This window comes from Bison bison, unplaced genomic scaffold (genome assembly GCF_000754665.1).
Source record: "Bison bison bison isolate TAMUID 2011002044 unplaced genomic scaffold, Bison_UMD1.0 scf7180017864053, whole genome shotgun sequence".
Classification (NCBI taxonomy): Eukaryota; Metazoa; Chordata; class Mammalia; order Artiodactyla; family Bovidae; genus Bison; species Bison bison.
Window position 1 is genome coordinate 4,485,168 of NW_011494625.1, and position 20,273 is coordinate 4,505,440.

Genomic DNA, 20,273 nt, shown 5'->3' on the forward strand with positions numbered 1-20,273 from the left:
GTGGGGGAGGGGGGAGGAGGAGAGAGTGGGGAGGAGGATGCTGGTGCAGCTCTATCACTTTCCTTTTTCCTAACCTGACGCAGTGGTCCCAAGACTAGGGATGCAGCTGCCGGAAGCAGGCATGATTCTTTCTTCTTTTTTTTTCCATTTCTAAAATTTAAATGTTTGTTTAAAAGTTTTTACTATGTTGTGTTGGTTTCTGCCACGTGTGTACTTCATCACTCAGTCGTGTCTGACTCTTTGCCAGCCCATGGACTGTAGCCCACCAGGCTCCTCTGTCCATGGGATTCTCCGGGCAAGAATACTAGAGTGGGTTACCATTGCCTTCTCTAGAGGATCTTCCCAATGCAGGGATCAAACCCAGGTCTCCTGTGTTGCAAGCAGATTCTTTACCGTATGAGCTCCAGGGAAGTTCTAGTTTCTGCCATAGAACAATGTGAATCAGTCATGGTTATATATTCATTCTCCCCCTCCTTAGCCTCCCTCCCCTCCTTCCATCCCATCCCTCCAGGTTACCTGTTTGCAGGGAAGGAATGGAGAGGATGGACTGGTGAGCACAGTGTGGGAGGGAGAGGATGGAGCAAATGGACACGTGCATGCTATCAGGGGTAAGACGGATAGCTGAGGAGAAGGCAGAATTCTTGAGCAAGAAACTGGAACCACCTCTTTCAAACTTGGTAGCAGAATTCCTAAAGATCCAGTGGAGTGGATTGAGCTTTGCCTCATCTAGAAAAGTCCGGGTGGCAGAGAGTGCTGTTCTCTTGCCTAGTGGTAGGGACAGCCCCCTGGTTTGCACCTACTCTGTACGAAAGGGAGGCAGCCAGGGAGGAAGCTTTGGCTGGACTAATACTCCTGTCAGCAATCTGGCCCAGTACGCAGGCCAGAATGAATGTCCCTTCCAAAGGTGAAAATGTCTGGGTAAAAATTAAATGACACAAATGAAGAGGAGCAGGAATAATAGCTGAGAGCAAAGGAATGAATAAATAGGTTATGCGATGAGGGGAATCCGACTTTATATTAAGACCTCCAAAGAGGCTCAGAACAAGGGATCCACATTATCTTTCAGCACAATTGTACCTGGTACCTGGAAGGGTAAAGCTGTGCTTGCCAAGACCAGCCCAGCTTTTGGAACTTGAAGAAATCTAACAGCAGCCTGCAAGCTTGGGCAGGCTCCCTCTGGGAGTCATGCAAACTGATGGTTAATGACAAAATGGATTCTAGTTAATGACCAAGTGGGCACTGCTATAATCCATTTAGTCATTAGTGGGCAGTCAAGTTTTGCCTCCAGTTTTTTTTACTCTATTTTTCAGGCTTTCAGTTTTTTTGACTTCTATTTACTATCGGGAATTTGGGAGGGAGTTTTGGGAACACTTTTTCTTTCTGTGACTTCACACCATGTGGTGTAAGGCTCCTAGCAGACTGATCTTGGGGGAACCATAAGCCCTGATGATCAAATACTTGGTTATAGTGGACAGAATACAATGGCAGCATGTCCATCATGCCACGGTTATGCACAAACGCACATCACCCCTTTTTCGTGGATTATTAAGGAAAATACGGGAAAACAATATTAAGGAAAATACGGGAAAACAATGGGCATCTAACGAGATTATAGCATAAGCAGCATGTGGTGGATTAGAGTGCCCCAGGCAGAAGGCCCCACTCTGAGACCAGAAAGGATGTGCGAGGCTTCGTGGCATAGTCAGACTAAGGAGCAGCTACTCGTGATCACCCTCATCTACCCCTCTTATGGGGGACCTGACATTTTGGGGTTCAATATATGCATTCCAACTAACCCACGCCACAACACACAATGCAACAACAGCCCTGGTAGATTATATTTAGTCAGCAAGACTCATAAGACCATAGGGGACTTAGGTGCTGGCCTGGGTGGTCTGGGACAAGCAGAGTTGACCTTTAATGAGGCGTGCCATTCAAAGGAAAAAGACTGATTAACCAGAACAGGCAGATTAGAGTGAATTCTCTTCCAGGAGGAAGGGAAAGGCTAAGAGTTAGCCTGGAAAAATAAGGAGGTTTTAGCAAAGTGAGTCAAGCAAACTCAGCAAATAAGGCGGGATGACAGATGATGGATGAGGCTAGGGCCAACTTTGGGAAAGGTTCCTCACCCTCACTCCTCAGGGCCTCTTGACTACTTGAAATACAGTCGGAGGCTGAAGCAGCCACGGCACAGCTTCCTGTCTGCTTCGGGCAGCTCACGGGGCTGACCTCAGGGGATCTCATGGCTCTCCAAACTCGCAGCAGTCATCTGGGGGCACCTGGAACTCACTCTGATGCACTGTGACTGCTCGCACCCCCAAAGTAGGTCAAAGTCAGACACAGCCAGGGGTACAGTTAGGAAGGATAGAAACTCTTCTAAGTCCCACTAATGTCCTCCTCGTAGGAGGGAGGTGGGCCCTCCTCCTCTGGCCTGCCATACATATGACATCACAGAATAGAAACCAGTCTCCACACAAGCCTGTGAGATGAGGTGGCACGACTGACTTTCCCCCGGTTAACTAGAATTAACCCCCAAATAACGTGTTCTTGTTGTTTAGTCACTAAGTGCTGTCCAGCTCTTTTACAACCTCATGGGCTGTCTATGGGATTCTCCAGGCAAGAATACTGGATTGCCATGCCCTCCTCCAGGGCATCTTCCCAACCCAGGGACCAAACCTTCATCTCTTTCATCTCCTGAATTGGCAGGCGGATTCTGTACCACTAGTACCACCTGAGAAGCCCATGAATGCTATACCAAATGTCAATACTTTGATAGGTTTGATCGTTTGATGTACGTCATCTATAGTCGATGGACTTCCCTGGTGGCTCAGATGGTAAAGTGTCTGCCTACCATGTGGGACACCCAAGTTCAATCGCTGGGTCAGAAAGATCCTCTGGAGAAGGCAATGGCAACCCACTCCAGTACTCTTGCCTGGAAAATCCCATGGACAGAGGAGCCTGGTAGGCTACAGTCCATGGGGTCGCAAAGAGTCAGACATGACTGAGCAACTAAACTTAAAAACTTATAATCAAATCCGTAGAACGGTCTATGATATAATAGAATATATACATGTTGGTCTTTGTTCCCACTTCCTGATAGAGCTTCTAAAACTCTTGGGATTTCCTTAGTGATAGAGTGGTAGGAGCATCTCTGGTTCTTGGGGGATCCATAGATAGCTTCAGAATGAGGCCTGACAGCCACCTGAACCAGTCAAGTGATTAGAGGGCTGGAGATTGAGTTCAACCATCAGCAGATGATGATTTAATCGATCATACCTTTGTGATGGAACGTCCAGAAAAGCCTCTCAACTATGGGATTCTGGGGGCTTCTGCACTGGGGAACGCCTTCCTGTGCCCGGAGAGGGAAGCCCCCAGCTCCACGGGGACAAGGGCTCCCGGGCTTGGGACCCTCCCAGGTCTTGCCCTGGGCAGCACTTGACCAGCTGCCCACTGTCTCCTTTATAATAAACAGGCGATAGTAAGCTGAGCGTCTTCCAGAGTTTTGTGAGCCATCCTAGCAAATTATCCAATGTGAAGGAAGGGAACCTGCCGACTTTGTAGCCACGTCAGACAGAAGTGCAGGTAACCGGGGAACCTGATACTCACAAACTGCCATCTGATGCTGGGCGATCTGATGGGACGGAGGCCCTCAACCTGCGGAGTCTGATACAAGCTCTGGGTAGTCAGTGTCAGAATTGAATTTACTTGTAGGATACCGGGTTGGTGTCTAGAGAACCAGAGACTTGGTTGGCGGGAGAAAAAACCTGCACATTTTGGTGTCAGAAATTTCGTGAGCAAATCAGCTCGATCTAGGATACATCCTTAAGTATAAGAGTTCAAGGTAGAGGACTTTCCTGATGGTCCATTGGTTAAGACTCCACCCTCCCAAGGCAGGGGACAAGGGTTTGACTCTTGGTTAGGGAACTATGATCCCACATGCAGAGCTGTACAGCCAAAAAATAAAAAAGATTTCAGAGCAAAAGAATATTCATATTTTTAAAAATTTATTTTTAATTGGAGGATAATTGCTTTACAATATTGTGCTGCTGTCTGCCACACATCAACATGAGTCAGTCATAGCTATATGTATGTCCCCTCCCTCTTAAACCCCCTCCCACCTCCCATCTCCCACCCCATCCCACCCCTCTAGGTTGTTACAGAGCACCGGCTTTCAGCTCCCTGTGTCATATAGCAAATTCCCACTGGCTGTCTATTTTACATATATTCATATTTTCATTAGGCAGTGTTGCCAGAACATCCCAAAGAGGGTGCTACGATTTGCATTTTATTCAGCAATGTACTAGAAACTCCTTTTTTCACTTAGGGAATTATTCGTGTGCTTTAGAAATCACCAGATAGTGGCCTTTGGGAAATGTCAGCTTGACTCAGTCATGGTCTTTCTCCTCTGAATCCACCACCTTTCTAGAACTGGTTTTTCAACCACGGCCTTTGCATGCCTGGGGAGCTTGAGGGTGAGTCAGCCAACAGGATTATGTAATAAGGGATTGAAAGGAAAGATGACAGTCTCCAAGTTTTCACAGCCTCCAACATCTGACAAGCAGAGCGGGAAGTCATCGTTTTCTGGGAAAACCTCAGCTGGGTTCTGCTGGTCTCTCTTCTCTGGTTTCCTGCTCTGTGCTGGCAGCAAGAACAACAGCTTTTGGTGGAGTACGGGAGGCAAGGAATTGTAAGGAATTCACAAAGATCATGGCATTTTATCCTTAACATCTTAGTATAAGGTCTTACCCTCACTTTAAGACAGAGAGACCAGAACTCGGATGTTAGATAAATTCTTCAGTGCAAAAGAGTCAGGGCCGCCTTGTGCAGTTAGGTCCTTCCATGGAGGAGGAGGGGAAGGGCTGCCCCCTAGAAGTCTAACTCTGCTATTAAACGGCATGTTATGAGCTGAAAATTCCAAAGGAAGGCAAGTACCATCTCCTATTAGACACTCTGAAGACACGGTTATCAGTGTTGCTTGCAGTGAAGATGAGTGAATCATCTTCAAATGAAAATGAATGACCTCTGGAGAAATCCTTCTCCCGTGAAATTTCTATGAAGTAGTTCCTTATCCCCATTTTGCACAGAAGAAGACCAAGGCTCAGAAAGGTTAAGGAACTGGTCTAAGGACATAGCCAGTCACTGTTAAAGCTGGAGTTTTAACCCACGTCTGGAACTCTGAAGGCTTGTGCGCACGATCACTCCATTAGATGGCCGGTGTGCATGCTGGGCCATGCATACCAGTGCCTCCCAGTGGCTCCTGCTCCTTGCCTGCTAGGCACAGCCCTTGACAAACCACAATGTGGGCAGAGAGTGTTTTGTTTGTCCTGCCATATCAACGTCCACAAGCTTGCTTCATCTCCTGTATTATTTTTGGCTAGCCAAAGAAGGAAGTTAGCCCCTGACCGCATACATCCAAGGGGTAATATTTAGCTTGCAGAAAAACCCTAATGAACTTTTTGGCCAATCCAGTGTTTTGAAGGAATCCTCTCTTGCTTTGTCCAGTCAAAACTGCCAATCTCTACGTAACCCCCACAACCTCTTCACCGGAAAATTCTCTCATCTCTGTCTGTGAAACAAACACAGAAATTGACAACTCCTTACCACTTCCATCACTACCAGTTTGGTCCAAGCTGCCATCATCTCACACCTGGATTAATACAATTGTCTCTTTTCCAGGCAGGAATTCTGGAGTAGGTTGCCATTTCCTACTCCAGGGGATCATCCCAACCCAGGGATAGGAACCAACATCTCTTGCATCTCCTGCATTGGTAGGTAGATTCTTAACCAGTAACACCACCTGGGAAAAGCCCTACCTATTATGGTACTGTTTTCTTTTTTACTATAAGTTTTTCAGATACGGCTGCTTGTAAACCCCACTCACCGTGTGACTGTCCTGAAATGCTTCTGACAAGGACTTTGGCCCAGGAGTGATAGTTACCCAATAATGCCATGACAATAATGTCAGTAATCACAAGCATGTTGACAGCTGTGTGGCAGGCACTGTGTCCCAGGCCATTCACTTGCATTCTTCCAACTTCCAGCAGTCTTGCAAGATGGCCATTTAACCTCTATTTTCTAGGAGAAAAGACCGACGTTCCTAGGGGAAAGAATGTCTTGCCCAAGGCCACATTGCCTTCAGGTAGAGTTGGAACTTTCACCAGAATTGTCTGAAAGGTCATACAGTTTTACTACCTTAGGCTAACTTCTTACTTAAAATTGTTCAAATTAAAGATGAGGACAATAACTGTGTTCATCTCTTTTCCAACCTCCCATGTGTGCAGGACGCAGTGGCAGCTTTCCGTGTAATTATTCAGGTCTTACAAGGATCCACTGAAGAAGTAAAGATCATTACTCACACTTTACAGAGCGTGATGGTTAATTTCTGGGATCAGCATGGCTAGGCTCTGGTGCCCAATTTATCGATCAAACCTAGTTTAGATGTTGCTGTGAAAGGATTTGTAGATGGGATTGACCGCAGGTGTAAATGAATCAAACTTTACCTAACAGAGATTACCCTTCACGTTGTGGGTGGCCCGCATCTGATCAGTTGGAGACTCTAAAAGTGAAGACTGAAGTTTCTAGAAGCACTCCTGCCTCAAGAAAGCAGCATAGAAACCCTGCTGAGCTTCCTACCTGTTGGTAGGAATTCAAACTTAAGACTCCTATTCAACTTTTACCTGAATTTCATATCAACTCTCACCAGGATCTTCACCCGACAGTCTAACCTACAGATTGCAGAGTTGCCAGCCTCCAAAATCACGGTAGCAAAAAATTCCATAAAATAAGTCAGTCTCTCTTGATATTGATCTATCGAGAGAGACAGAGAAGAGAGACCATATAGGCTCTGTTTCTTGGGAGAACCCTGACTGATACACAGAGTAAATGAAAACTAAAGATTTTAAGATCCATCCTGTATGGATGTGAGAGTTGGACTGTGAAGAAAGCTGAGCACCAAAGAACTGATGCTTTTGAACTGTGGTGTTGGAGAAGACTCTTGAGAGTCCCTTGGACTGCAAGGAGATCCAACCAGCCCATCCTAAAGGAGATCAGACCTGGGTGTTCATTGGAAGGACTGATGTTGAAGCTGAAACTCCAATATTTTGGCCACCTCTTGCAAAGTGTTGACTCATTGGAAAAGACCCTCATGCTAGGAAGGATTGGGGGCAGGAGGAAAAGGGGATGACAGAGGATGAGATGGCTGGATAGCATCATCGACTCAATGGACATGAGTTTCAGTAAACTCCGGGAGTTGGTGATAGACAGGGAGGCCTGGCGTGCTGCGATTCATGAGGTCGCAAAGAGTCGGACACGACTGAGTGACTAAACTGAACTGAACTGAAAGATTTTAACAATATATCCCAAAGAACACAGCTGATGAGGGCCGGGGATGGGATTTAAACCCGGATCTGTCTGTTCCTTGCTGCCCAGCTCTGAACAAGTCCAGCCAGAGGGGTAATGAGAAGCCAGGACAACCATCTCGGGCCACGAGCTTTCAAGGACCACAGCAGCTGGGCACTGACTTTAGCTAGCGGTGAGAATGGCTCTTCTGGACACGAATTCAAATAAGTAGCACAAATCAGCCCTGTGACATGTACACGCTGTTCATGCATCACCTCCCCATTGTCACCAAAGCAAAGTGGAAAGGCTTCCTGATTCTCCCACCGATTCACCCTCCAGGGAGAGACTTGACCATTATTTTCCTTTCAAGAAGGCTCTCAAAGCAGGACCCAGATGAAATAAACTGTTGGAGGTTTGTACTGATGGAGTTCGAATCAGAACGGTCTCCTCCCATTGTCACGGGGATTTGGGCAGCTGTGATGCGTTCGCCCCTTTCCTGCCAGGCACCCACTGGCCTGTGAGGGAAACTAACTCTTGACCCCACCTTCTTGCCCTCTTTGCTGGAATGGCCACTGTCCTCTGATGACCCGGTTTTTCCACACGGCGGTCAGCTTGGCCACTCCCAAGCTTTCCAGCCCATGGGAGGCTCAGTGGAGTTGCCCGGGGTGGAGGGGGAAAGCGTAGCAGAAGCCCCAAGTTCAGAGTCAGGCTCAGCCCCCTGTGTCATCACAGATGTCAGCAGGGCTCCTGACACATATGGAAAATAAATTCTTCCAGAATCAAAAACAGCTGAGAATAGGTCTAATGAGCCTTTAAGTGCCCTTAGGGACAATTCTTTCCCAAGTTACTCATTTTGATCCGAGGAGAGAGGGTGAGCCAGGATTCATGGGGGTGCCCAGACTCGAGGGTGGAAGACAGTTTCTCAGGAATTTTAAGGGGGAGAAATGTAAATGACCACATTTTTCTCAAAGCAAGGTTAGAACTGGGGCAGGATTGAACTTGTCCAAGCATTCTGCCCTGTAACTGCTTTTGAGATATAAGGAGACCGTCATAGGTTGTGGAGAATGGATGCTGGGGGCACATGCATGCTTCAGGGGAGTACCCCTCCCTGCACTCTCGGGGCTCTCGGAAACCAGCGGTCAGAGGTCCCATCTATATCCACACAAAGGTAGGGGACCAGGGTCTGAATGCTCCTGGATTCATGAGAACATCTGCCTTAATGATCAATCCAGACCGATAGGAAATCTGTTTAGTTAGCTAATTATAATTGCTCATCTGGATCGCATTCTACATTAAGACTGAGACCATGACGGTGGCTCCACGGCTACCCCAGACCAGCTCATCTCCATGTTGATGAATGATGGGGTTTTTGTTTGTTTGTTTTACTGCATAGCTAGTCTCGGTGGCTGGGATTTTACTGAAGACATGTGGGGTTCTGGAAAATTCTGAGACTGAACCACTAATGCCTAGGGAGCAGGTTAACCCAGGAAGGGAAGATGAAGGAAGGAGTTTGCCAAGAAGTAACTCCTAGGTGACTCAGTGGTAGAGTCCGCCTGCGATGCAGGAGACGCAGGAGACACGGGTTTGATCCCTGGGTCAGGAAGATCCCCTGGAGGAGCAAACAGCAACCTGCTCCAGTTTCTTGCCTGGGAAATCCTATGGACAGAGGAGCCTGGTGGCCTACGTCCATGGGGTAGCAAAGAGTCGGATACGACTGAGCCCACACACACACAAACCTATAAAGTGCATGCATGCCTGTGTGTGTGTCTATTTGTCTCTCTCTCTCTCTCAGCTAGGCTCCTCTGATTCCCAGTCTTGCTCAAGTTTACACAGTAAGTGCAAGAACCAGAACTCTGCTCTTCTTACCAGGAAAGCAACCCTGTAACAGAATCGTGTGTGCACGCGTGCACCTTGTCCCAAATGCTCTAGAATGTTATCACATCAGAGGATCAGTGGATGCCGCAATTCATGAAAGAACACTGACGCTTATTCTCTTTATGGACACAGAGGACCTGGGGTCAGTTTTCCACTTAGCGGGAGGTTAAAGCTGTCAATGTTTAAGCTCCCCTAACAGAGTGTTAAACTTAAGCCAGCTGGCACCTTAGTGACTCGGGGCTCGTGCTGCCGATGTGGCTGCAGGACCAGATGCCCCAGTAGCCATGCTGAGATGGTCTGAAAGTCAGGCTGCACCCCCTACACCTCTGAGTGTACCCCTCATTATTCACCGGTTCTAAATTTGCACATTTGTCTACTTTCTAAAATTTGTAATCCCCAAATCAGTATTTGTGGTCCTTGGCCCACATGTGCAGAGCTACAAAAAAAAAAAAAAAAGCCTGAGTCACCAGACTTGAACGTTCCCAGCTGAAGTCTAACAAGATGATGCTCTGCCTTCCTTTTTTAAAATGATAATTTTATGTATTTATTAAGTTACTTTCGGCTGCGCTTGGGGTTTCTCTGGATGTAGAGTGGAAGCTACTCCCTAGGTGTGTGGTGCTCGGCTTCTCATTGCAGGGGCTTCTCTTGCTGTGGAACATGGGCTCTGAAGCACAGGCTCAGTAGCTATAGCAGAGTACCCGGGCTTAGTCGCTCCATGGCCTGTGGAACTTTTCTGGACCAGGGATCGAACTGGTGTCCCCTGCATCGGCAGGCAGACTCTTATCCACTGGACCACCAGGGAAGCCCAGTGCTCTGCCTTCTTGATTCTGTTCTGAAACAGATGAGCTGGATATGGAGACAGGACGGGGGCTCCATGCCTGCAAAGAAGTCCAGCTCTGGGGCCAGTTGGATAGGACTTGAATTCCAACCCAGGCTGCCATCAGTCGGGGGGCCTCAGACAAGTCATCTCATACAACGGAACTTCTTTGGGTGGGTTTCTAACCCTGACCGCCACGTGATTCCTAAGACCCTCACCGACTAGACTGGGACTCACATTCCTTCTCCAGAAAATCTTCCCGACCCAGGGATTGAACTTGGGTCTCCTGGATTGCAGGTGGATTCTTTACCATCTGAACCACCAGGGAAAACTCTAAATTACAAGAGAAGCACTAAAATAAAAAGACTTGATTTTTGATGTGTGTGCCTAGGACATTGGGAAATTTTTTATTCTTAAGACATATCTAATTCTGCAATGAATAATAGAAGCGATGCATCTCACTGCCTTCATATGCTCTCCAGGCTCCTTAGCAGTTGCTGCCAGAACATTCCAAAGAATTACCAAGAGTACCCTGGGTTCCAGACCTTGCTTGCTTTTTTCTTCCACCTGATCTAATTTGTCTCTTGTCCCATTTTTTCAAAACCTCTGTTAGATGTCTTCGTTTTCAATGACTTTTTTTTTGGCCCCAGACCCAACATGTAGGATCTTAGTTCCCTGAGTAGGGCTTGAACCTGAGCCCCCTGCAGTGGAAGCAACAACTAGACTGCCAGGGAAGTCCCCCAGTGACTTAATGAGATGTATGGAAGTTATAAAACAGCATAGCAAAACAATTTGCTATATATCAGCAAAACAATTCGCTTCCTCCTGAGACATTCGTAAATGTCCTTGTGGAGACTGTGGTGGGGTTGGGATTTTGAGATCTGGCAGGTTTTTTCAGCAATGCTCAAACACCACGTTGAGCACTTCTAATGTCTTCAAAGACAGGTTCTTCCTTCTGAGTTGCCCCCAGTCTAGTGGGGAATAAAACGCTGTAATGGCAAGAATTCTCCCTCCTGTCAAGCAAGAGATAGTCCACCAGGCCGAGCAATGTGCCACACGGCCTCTGAGTGGCAGCACCACATTTTGCCAAAGTTAGAGTCACGCTGGAGTCAGGCAAAGTGTCGTTCTCTGAATTTCCAGTGCACTCGAGTCTCAGGTGAGACTCTCCAAGTGACTGTGTGCAGAAAAGACCAACAGAACAATCCATTTAGTGGATTCTGTGTTTACAGTCTGTAAACAAATGGCTATGGTCCGATGGCCTTGTATTCATGGACACTGAAATTTGAATCTCACGTGCCATGAAATGTTTTTTCTTTCTTCCAATTTTCTTTCAGCCATTCAAAACTGCATACAGTGGAGGGCATGGCAGCCCACTCCAGGATTCTTGCCTGGAGAATCCCTTGGACAGAGGAGCCTGGTGGGCTACAGTCCCCAGGATCCCAAAGAGTTGAACACGACTAAAGCGGCTTAGCATGCGTGCACGGCGTGGAAGAACTGAGTTCTCATCTACCATGGAAGAAAGTCAGTATACAGTGTCTAAAATCAGTAAATCAAGATATAGCGGTAAAGGATATTTTTTAAAATGCACACAAACTGTACAAAAACATATGGCAGGGACTTCTCTGGCAGTCCAGTGGTTAAGACTCCGTGCTTTCAAAAATGAAGACTCTGCCCTTCTGCCCTTTCAATGTGGGTGGCACGGGTTCGATCCCTGGTCGGGGACCTAAGATTCCACATGCTATGCGGCCAAAAAAAAAAAAATGACAGGTGGATTGCCCCCCACCCCGCCAGGATGCCCATTGTAGCTTTGCCCACCCCTGGTGTAGAGGGAAGAAGAGCGACCAGACTTAATTTTATGATGCATGTCTACTATCAACTAGGTGCCAAAAACACTGTGACCAGTAGACAGAAGTCACCTTCCATGGGCTGGTGGCGGGGCAAACAGACGAGAGTGGGGCGCCGGGCCCTAGTGGAGCGGGAAGGGCTCCTAACCTGAACGTGGGGGGCAGGGAAGGTGCCACCTAAGGCCCTGGTGGACAGGAGGGTCTCATCAAGGAACGTGTGGGAAGAGAACGTTCCAGGTAGAATGTTCTCCACTCTGCTAGAGTCGAAACCTTGCTAGAGTCAGGCAAGTGTGCTTCAGTCTCCTGTGGGTATAATGCCCATGCTCACCTCCCAGACCATCAGTGAGAAAGTGGAGTCAAGCGTGTGATAGAGGGACTTCCCTAGCAGTCCAGTGGTTAAGACTACATGCTTCCACCGTAGGGGGCCCGGGGTTCTATCCTTGGCCAGGGAACAAAGATTCCACATGCCACTCACTACAGCCAAAAAAAAAAAAGTGTGATAAAACATCAATGACGGTTCATTTTCAAGGCACTGCATTTGCAACTTGAGTGAGCTGGTCTGAATGATCTGCATGATTCCATCCAATCCTGCACTTCAATGAATTCTTGATTTTTATCTTTAGGTAGAGGGATACACTCCTGTTGAGAAATTCTGGGTGCCGTCAAGATTAGTATCAGTAAGTGCCGGTGGTGACCCCGGCTCATGAAAAGTGACTCATGAAAAGTGAGATGGTCCCCAAACCGAAGACATAAGCTGTCCCCTGAGCTTAAAGATGACATCAGTCACGGTGATGAGGTGTCCCTCTGGCGGGGGTAAAAGGGCTGTAAGAAGGACCCACATTCAACTTCCTCCTCCCTGCCCTCCCAGAACACCCTGAGTTGGCAGCCGTGACAGAGTCTTAACTTGAGGTTGAGCTGGACCAAGGCAACACCACCACGCAGTTCTTGCTCCACTGGCCCCAGTGCCTCATGTTCTTGGATCCACTCAGTCCCTTCGTTGTAAAAGAAGAATGTCAAGCTTGGGGTTGACCCCTTGACCCTTAAGTGAGAGGCAGTATTTATCTTCTTGCTCAAAATAAGAAGAAGGAGTTGATTCTCCAACAGTCAGAGGATGAAGCTGCGGCTGACTTTGTAACGATACAGAGTGACGAGCACAGGAGAGGTGGTGGGAAGCATGACGCTGAAGATGTTCAAGTTTGTTGTGGGATTTATGGCCATTTCTATAACTCTTTCGTTCCTGTATATCAACAATTTCAACCTGCCGAAACATCTGCTAGTGGGGAAAATTGCAAACTCTTCGGTGCTTGCAGAGGCCTGTGACATGGTTGAAGCAGGAAAGAAAATCTTGGGTGGAAATATACCAATGACGCCACTGAAAGACATAACTTGCCAACAATACCTGACCCAGAATCACTACATAACGAAACCTCTGTCCAAAGAAGAAGCTGAGTTCCCTCTGGCATATGTCATGGTCATCCACAAAGACTTGGATACATTCCAGAGGCTCTTCAGGGCTGTCTACATGCCTCAGAATGTCTACTGTGTTCATGTGGATGAGAAAGCGAGAGCTGAATTTAAAGATGCAGTGGAGCAATTACTGAGCTGCTTCCCAAATGCCTTCCTGGCTTCCAAGATGGAGTCTGTGGTCTACGCAGGAATTTCCAGGCTCCAGGCTGACCTGAACTGCCTGCAAGACCTCATAGACTCGGAGGTCCCGTGGAAATACACCATCAACACTTGCGGGCAAGATTTCCCCCTGAAAACCAACCGGGAGATCATCCAGCATCTCAAAGGATTTAAAGGGAAAAACATCACCCCCGGGGTGCTGCCTCCTCCTCACATTATCAGAAGGACTAAATATAGGCACTTGGAGCAGAGATACAGTTTGTTTTCCTTTATGCTGTGGACTTGGATAAGAAAAACGCCTCCTCCCCATAATCTCACCATTTACTTCGGTTCCACCTACGTAGCGCTTACAAGAGAATTTGTTAATTTTGTTCTCCGAGACCAGAGGGCTCTTGACTTACTTGAGTGGTCGAGGGACACGTACTCTCCTGATGAGCATTTCTGGGTGACACTGAACAGGATTCCAGGTATGTGGGACTTGATTCTACATAAAGTCTGGAAGCATTGTGCGTGTATGTGCGTGTGTATGTGTGCAAGTATTTTACACTTTGAAACTGTCCTTAATTGTATTACGTATACTCACCTTTGGGCTTCCCTGGTGGCTCCACGGTAAAGAATTCTCGCCTGCAATGCAGGAGACGCAGGTTCGATCCCTGGGTCAGGAAGATCCCCTGGAGGAGGGTATGAGAATCCACTCCAGTATTCTTGCCTGGAAAATCCCATGGACAGAGGAGCCTGGTGGGCTACAGTCCATAGGGTCGCAAAGAGCTGGACACAACTGAAGTGACTATGCACACATGCATATTCACCTGTGTTTCCAGCTTTATGGACACCCTGTAAATTTTCGTGTGTCTGGTGCAATGGAATTCATATAACAGAAGTTAATCATCTTACATATCAATAAATATACTGTTTGCTTAGAGAAGGTGCCTGCCTATCAAATTTTGACATGGTCATTAAGTCTTTGATATGACAAGTGAAACTGGTTTTTTTTAATCAATTATAGTATGTTTTCTGTGAAAATCTCTCAATCACGTCCGACTCTTTGCAATCCCCTGGGCTGAATGGTCCATGGAGTTCTCCAGGCCAGAATACTGGAGTGGGTAGCCTTTCCCTACTCCAGGGGATCTTCCCAACCCAGGGATCAAACCCAGGTCTCCCACATTGCATGCAGATTCTTTACCAGCTGAGCCACAAGGGAAGCCCAAGAATACTGGAGTGGTAGCCTGTCCCTTCTCCAGCAGATCTTCCCGACCCAGGAACTGAAACAGGGTCTCCTGCATTGCAGGCGGATTCTTCCAGTTATTTGCCATGTGGGTTATTCATCATGGTTTCATTTTACGCGAATTTGAATTGCTCAAGCTGGAAAAGTTTGAGGTCTGAAAAATGTCAACAACATTTCTATAAGAACAATATGAAATAATTCAGCTTTTCCAAATCAAATTTTTTTAACTGACCAGAACTTTCCAGAATTCCGGACTGTCAGACAAATGAACCGTAGACCACACTTGCGCCTGGCCACGTGGCGGCCTCACTTTGGTGAATGGAAACCTGCCATCCTCTGTGCTCTGTGCTCTAGGCTTGCAGGAGTCAAGAACTCACCCTTTGTGTAGAATCTGAAAACCCTGTACTAGTTACTGATGAGCAGAATATTAAAATAATTCTTTTCTTCGGACTTCCTTGGTGGTCCAGTGGTTGGGAATCTTCTTTCCAAAGCAGGGGATGCAGGTTCGATTCCTGATTGGGGAACTCAGATCCCACGTGCCAAGGGGCGACTAAGTGCACACCCCGCAACTACTGAGCCAGTACACTGCGACTAAGACCCAATGCAGCCAAATAAATAAATAATAATTTAAAAAATTTTTTTCTTATTATAGAATACAATCCTATTGTAGAAAATCTGAGAAATAAAGAAAAGTCGGTATGTAAAAACTAAGAAAATTTTAAAAAGCAAACATTATACATCACACAAATTGAGAAATAATTGCTGTGCATATACACTGGGTAATTGCATTCTTTTTCATGGTATGGATGTACTAGAATTTGCTTAACAATTCCTCAGCTGTCGAGCGTGTGTTTCCAGTTTTTTCACTATGGAAAGTGCTATTGCAATTAATGCTGGGAAGTGTCAAAACTAAGTCACACCTTTTCACATACAGCTTTGTCAGATGTCAGCATTTCTGCTTCCGGAATGAACTCAGACCCAACTCTGTTAAAGGTCACTCCAGATCTGGGGCTATAGGCTTTCCTGCCTGGGACTAAATTTGAGGGTGAACTTTAAGCACAAAGAATCTGGAAAGAGGACTCCCTGGTGCTCTAGTGGCTAAGACCCCACACTTCCTGGAGTTTTAGGGGTCCGGGTGCCAACCCTGATCTGGGAACTAGATCCTACATGCCGCAGCTAAGACCTAATGAAACCAAATAAATAAAATAAAATTTAAAATAAATATTAAAAAAAAAAGAATCTGTGAAGAAAATTCAGAAGTTCTTTCTCTAGGAAAAGCAAACTTCTGCATGGGTAAATTGGACGGTAGTCTCAGGAAAGTTTTGGTTTAGTTACTCAGTCATGTCTTGACTCTTTGTAACCCCATGGTCTGTAGCCTGCCAAGCTTCCCTGTCCAAGGGATTTCCTAGGCAAGAATACTGGAGCAGGTTGCCGTTTCCTTCTTTGGGGATCTTCCTGACCCAAGGATGGAACCCGAGTCTCCTACGTTGGCATGGGCCCTATTTTGAGTGTCCTAGTGGGAGATGCAGTTTTATCAAGGACAGTTATCTCCCCCACGGCAACATCTTACAACATTTCTGAAGTTGGAAGTGTTAGATTCAAAGCTTCCAGGACTCTGTAGGGGAGGGTAAGCCGGTGTTGGATAACAGTAACATGAGACTCCAAGACTCCAGCTTATTTTAAGTCTCAGTCTTTGCGACTCTGAAGGACAGGCCTTTGGGACTGGGACTGAGGCAAACAGAACGTTAAGCTTCCACATTCCGGCTTTTGTTATTCCGCGTTTAAATACCAACGTAAACTCTAATAACGGCCTCCATCATAAGAGAAGGAGAAGATTCGCACTAGCGTGTTCCCAGGCAACTTTATCCTCCCGGGAATGGAGAGAGATAGAAAGGGGTCAATTTGCTAGAAAACTACTGAGGGAAGAGGTTTTCTGGAAACATCACCTCTTTTTTTAAAACTGAAGTATAGTTGATTTACATGTTCTTTTAGTTTCTGGTACATGGAAAAGTGATTCACTTATATATATTCTTTTTTCAGATTCTCTTCCATTGTAGGTTATTACCAGATACTTCCCAGGTGGCACTAGTGGTAAAGAGCCCACCTGCCAATGCAGGAGATGTAAGAGATGTGGGTTCAATCCCTGGGTAGGGAAGATCCCCTGGAGAATGAAATGGCAACCCACCCCATTATTCTTGCTCAGAAATCCCATGGACAGAGGAGCCTGGTGGGCTACAGTGGGCTCATAGGGCTGCAAAGAGCTGGACTCGACTGAGCAACTTAGCACGCAACCCTGAGCTGCTCTTCATCTGTCAGCTCTTGGCCTCAGCTTTGCATTATACCAATGATATGTAATGGACTGTTTTGACAAGAACCAGCTTTGGGCTTTCCTGGCAGCCCAGTAGTTAAGACTCCGAGCTTCCATTGCAGGGGATGTGGGTTCCATCCCTGGGTCAGGGAAGATCCTGCACCCTGCCTGGTGTGGCCAAAGAGAAAAAGAAAAGAGCCAGCTTTTTCTTACATTTCCCTGCTATTCTATTTCCAGGGATTTTGTGTCAAAAAACTGCAACCTTCCCCACCTCCTCCTCTCACTCTTTTCTTCCCAATGGCTTTCCCTGAAAGTCTGAAATTTGCTCTGACGTCTCTGGCCACTCTCTGGCTGGATGCTTTCTGTACGTTACTTCTGGAATCTTCCAGCTGTACCCGGATGTTGATGTCGGAAAAAACCCAGACTCAGAGGCATGGGTGATTTGCTTGAGAGGAAGCCAGCCTTAGAGGTCCCTGAGTGAGAGCAGGGGTTGTTTTCTCAAATTTACTCTGGAGGAAGCAGGGCAGTGTGAGATCAAATGGCTTTCTCAGATGCGCTGGGCTGTCAAGAGTGGCTTTGACTCAACTGGAGACCTTCCTGCCTACAATCCAGGCTGTTTCTCACCACTCTTTCTCAACCACATGCGGGGCTATTTTAAGTCCTGGTGCTTCAGACTATTTCCTGTGGCTAATAAAAAAACCAAACCCCCACAGAGATGAAGGTAAAGCAGAGTACAGAGTTTAGTATAGTAAACGTATAGACAAAGAGAGAAAGAGGAGGGAGAGAAAAGAGAAAGAAGACAGACAGAGAAGACAGTCTGGCCAGAGACAGAGCTGGAAAAGAAAAACAAAATGTGACGTTAAAACCATTTTAACCCAGGTTGCTCTTTCTCTGTGACCTCTGTGGACTCGGACAAAGTTTCCACTCGGTATCCCTGGTTTCTCACTTGGGCACAGAGGTGCTGTCAAAATGAAAGGAATGTGTGAAAAGTGCTTTGGGTTCTGGTGTGTGGAATAACCGCAGCTGTACAAACAGGGCTCTTCTCTCTGTTTCCTTTCTATAGTCAACTGTGGAGATTAAACTTTCAGTGCAGTTTTCTTAGGATGAAAATGAGTTTATGACTGGAGTGGGAATTTGTAAGAGTGAACGTTGTGTAGAAATAAGCAAGTATGGGTTGAATTCTAGGACTTCATCATACAGTTCAGTTCAGTTCAGTCGCTCAGTCGTGTCTGACTCTTTGCAACCCCATGAATCGCAGCACGCCAGGCCTCCCTGTCCATCACCAACTCTTGGAGCTCACTCAAACTCATGTCCATTGAGTCTGTGATGCCATCCAGCCATCTCATCCTCTGTCGTCTCCTTCTCCTCCTGCCCCCAATCCCTCCCAGCATCAGGGTCTTTTCCAATGAATCAACTCTTCGCATGAGGTGGCCAAAATATTGGAGTTTCAGCTTTAGCATCAGTCCTTCCACTGAACACCCAGGGCTGATCTCCTTTAGGATGGACTGGTTGGACCTCCTTGCAGTCCAAGGGACTCTCACCCAGCCATTTATTGAGTAACTGAGCCACAAGTCTGCCCTGGCCGACGACTTCTCCAGAATTCTAACCTACTCAGTCGGTGCCTCCAACTTAGAATTTGGGGTATCAGTTTTGACCTGGGATTTGCCTGGTTGCCATTTCCTTCCTGGGATTTTCCTGGTTGAGTTCTGCCTGCCCATGTGGGGGACACGGGTTCAATCCCCGGTCTGGGAAGATTCCACGTGCCAAGGTGACTAAACCCATGCGCCACAGCTATTGAGCCCACACCGTGCAACTACCGAAGCCCACCCACCTAAGCCTGTGCTCTGCAACAGGAGAACCCTGAGCACCGCAACTAGAGAGTAGCCCCCACCTGCCTCAACTACCCACATGACCAAGAGCTAGTACAGCCAAAAATTAATTAATTAAAAGATAGTTTTTGACCTAATGTTCAAACTGAGGAAAAGGATTGCCGTTCTTTTTCGTCACTTATTACCATCCCTTCTACAATCTTGTGTAAATGGCAAGAGCATCCTGCCCAGAATTCGGAAGAATGGTGAGTGGTGTCGTGCAAAAGGGCCTCAGGAAAACCAGCATCTGCCATGTAACCACCAGGAGAGTAAACATCAGAAAGCACTGGGGTAGTGCAAAAAAAAAAAAGATTGACATTAATAATGTCTAGCATTGTCAAAATCCTTCTGATTTTAAGGATTTGGGGTTAGGATTCCACTGCAGCCAAGTGCCAATTTGCAAATGTTCTTCCCCTTGTAACTTTAAACTCAGGGAGTTGTAGGGACTTCAAAGACTAGTGGTCCACAGGCTAAGAATCCACCTTGCAATGCAGGGGACACAGGTTCAATCACTGGCCAGGGATCTAAGATCCCACTTGCCACGGAGCAGTTAGGTAAGCCCAAGAGCTGCAACAGAAGATCCCGCATGAAGCAGCGAAGACTTGGCAGCCAAATGAATAAACAATATTAAAATAACAACAACAATAATAGCAAACTCGGGGAGTTGTAAATTCAGGGTAGAACAGGCAAGTCATTAGAGATGCTTTTAGCATAAAATCTCTGGAGAAATGGAACTGTGCCAAGAATGAGGAAAGCCAAAACAAACAAAGGGAGAGTTCATGTCATCATCTGCATGTATGAGGAGAAAAAGTTATACAAACTATTCAACTCGTTTCGAAAGCATAATTAGATGTAAATGCCTCCATTTTTGACCCCTGAGGGGCCTTTCTGCACATGTGCAGTCAGGGAGATCTCCTTGACCTCCAGGATGAAGACTGTGGTCATCATCTTCTCACTCAAGCAGATTTCAGCTCCTCTCTGCTCCTGTCTTTATCTCTGCCATGAAGCACCAACTGGAGACAAGCTCCTGCTGCCCAGCCTGGGGTCCAGCTGGCTCCAGTCTCAGCCCCACTCATGGTTGGGGGCGGCCGTGAACCCTTGATACGTTTTTCTCATTGTACTCCCACGATTGACTTATGAAGGTGATAAAAGTATTCTCATGTTTTGCAGATAAGGGAACTCCTTTGGGAAGGTTTATACGTATATGGAATCTGAGAACTTCTCTCCTTCGGTTCTGTAGTTGTTTAGTCACTAAGTCGTGTCTGACTCTTTTGTGACCCCATGGACTCTAGCCCAACAGTCTTCTCTGTCCATGGGATTCTTCAGGCAAGAATATGAAGCAGGTTACCATTTCCTCCTTCAGGGGATCTTCCCA

The 20,273-nt window shown here is 46.7% G+C and overlaps 1 protein-coding gene across 1 annotated transcript in view; it reads left to right on the forward strand.

Moving 5' to 3' along the window:
* Nucleotides 1-20,273, forward strand: part of LOC104985613 (N-acetyllactosaminide beta-1,6-N-acetylglucosaminyl-transferase) — a 120,870-nt gene that overhangs the window by 3,579 nt on the left and 97,018 nt on the right. The window contains exon 2 of the mRNA XM_010835853.1: nt 12,495-13,964. Within this exon, the coding sequence (XP_010834155.1) occupies nt 13,046-13,964 (919 nt within the window). The 5' untranslated portion in view covers nt 12,495-13,045. The remainder of the gene's footprint in view (nt 1-12,494; nt 13,965-20,273) is intronic.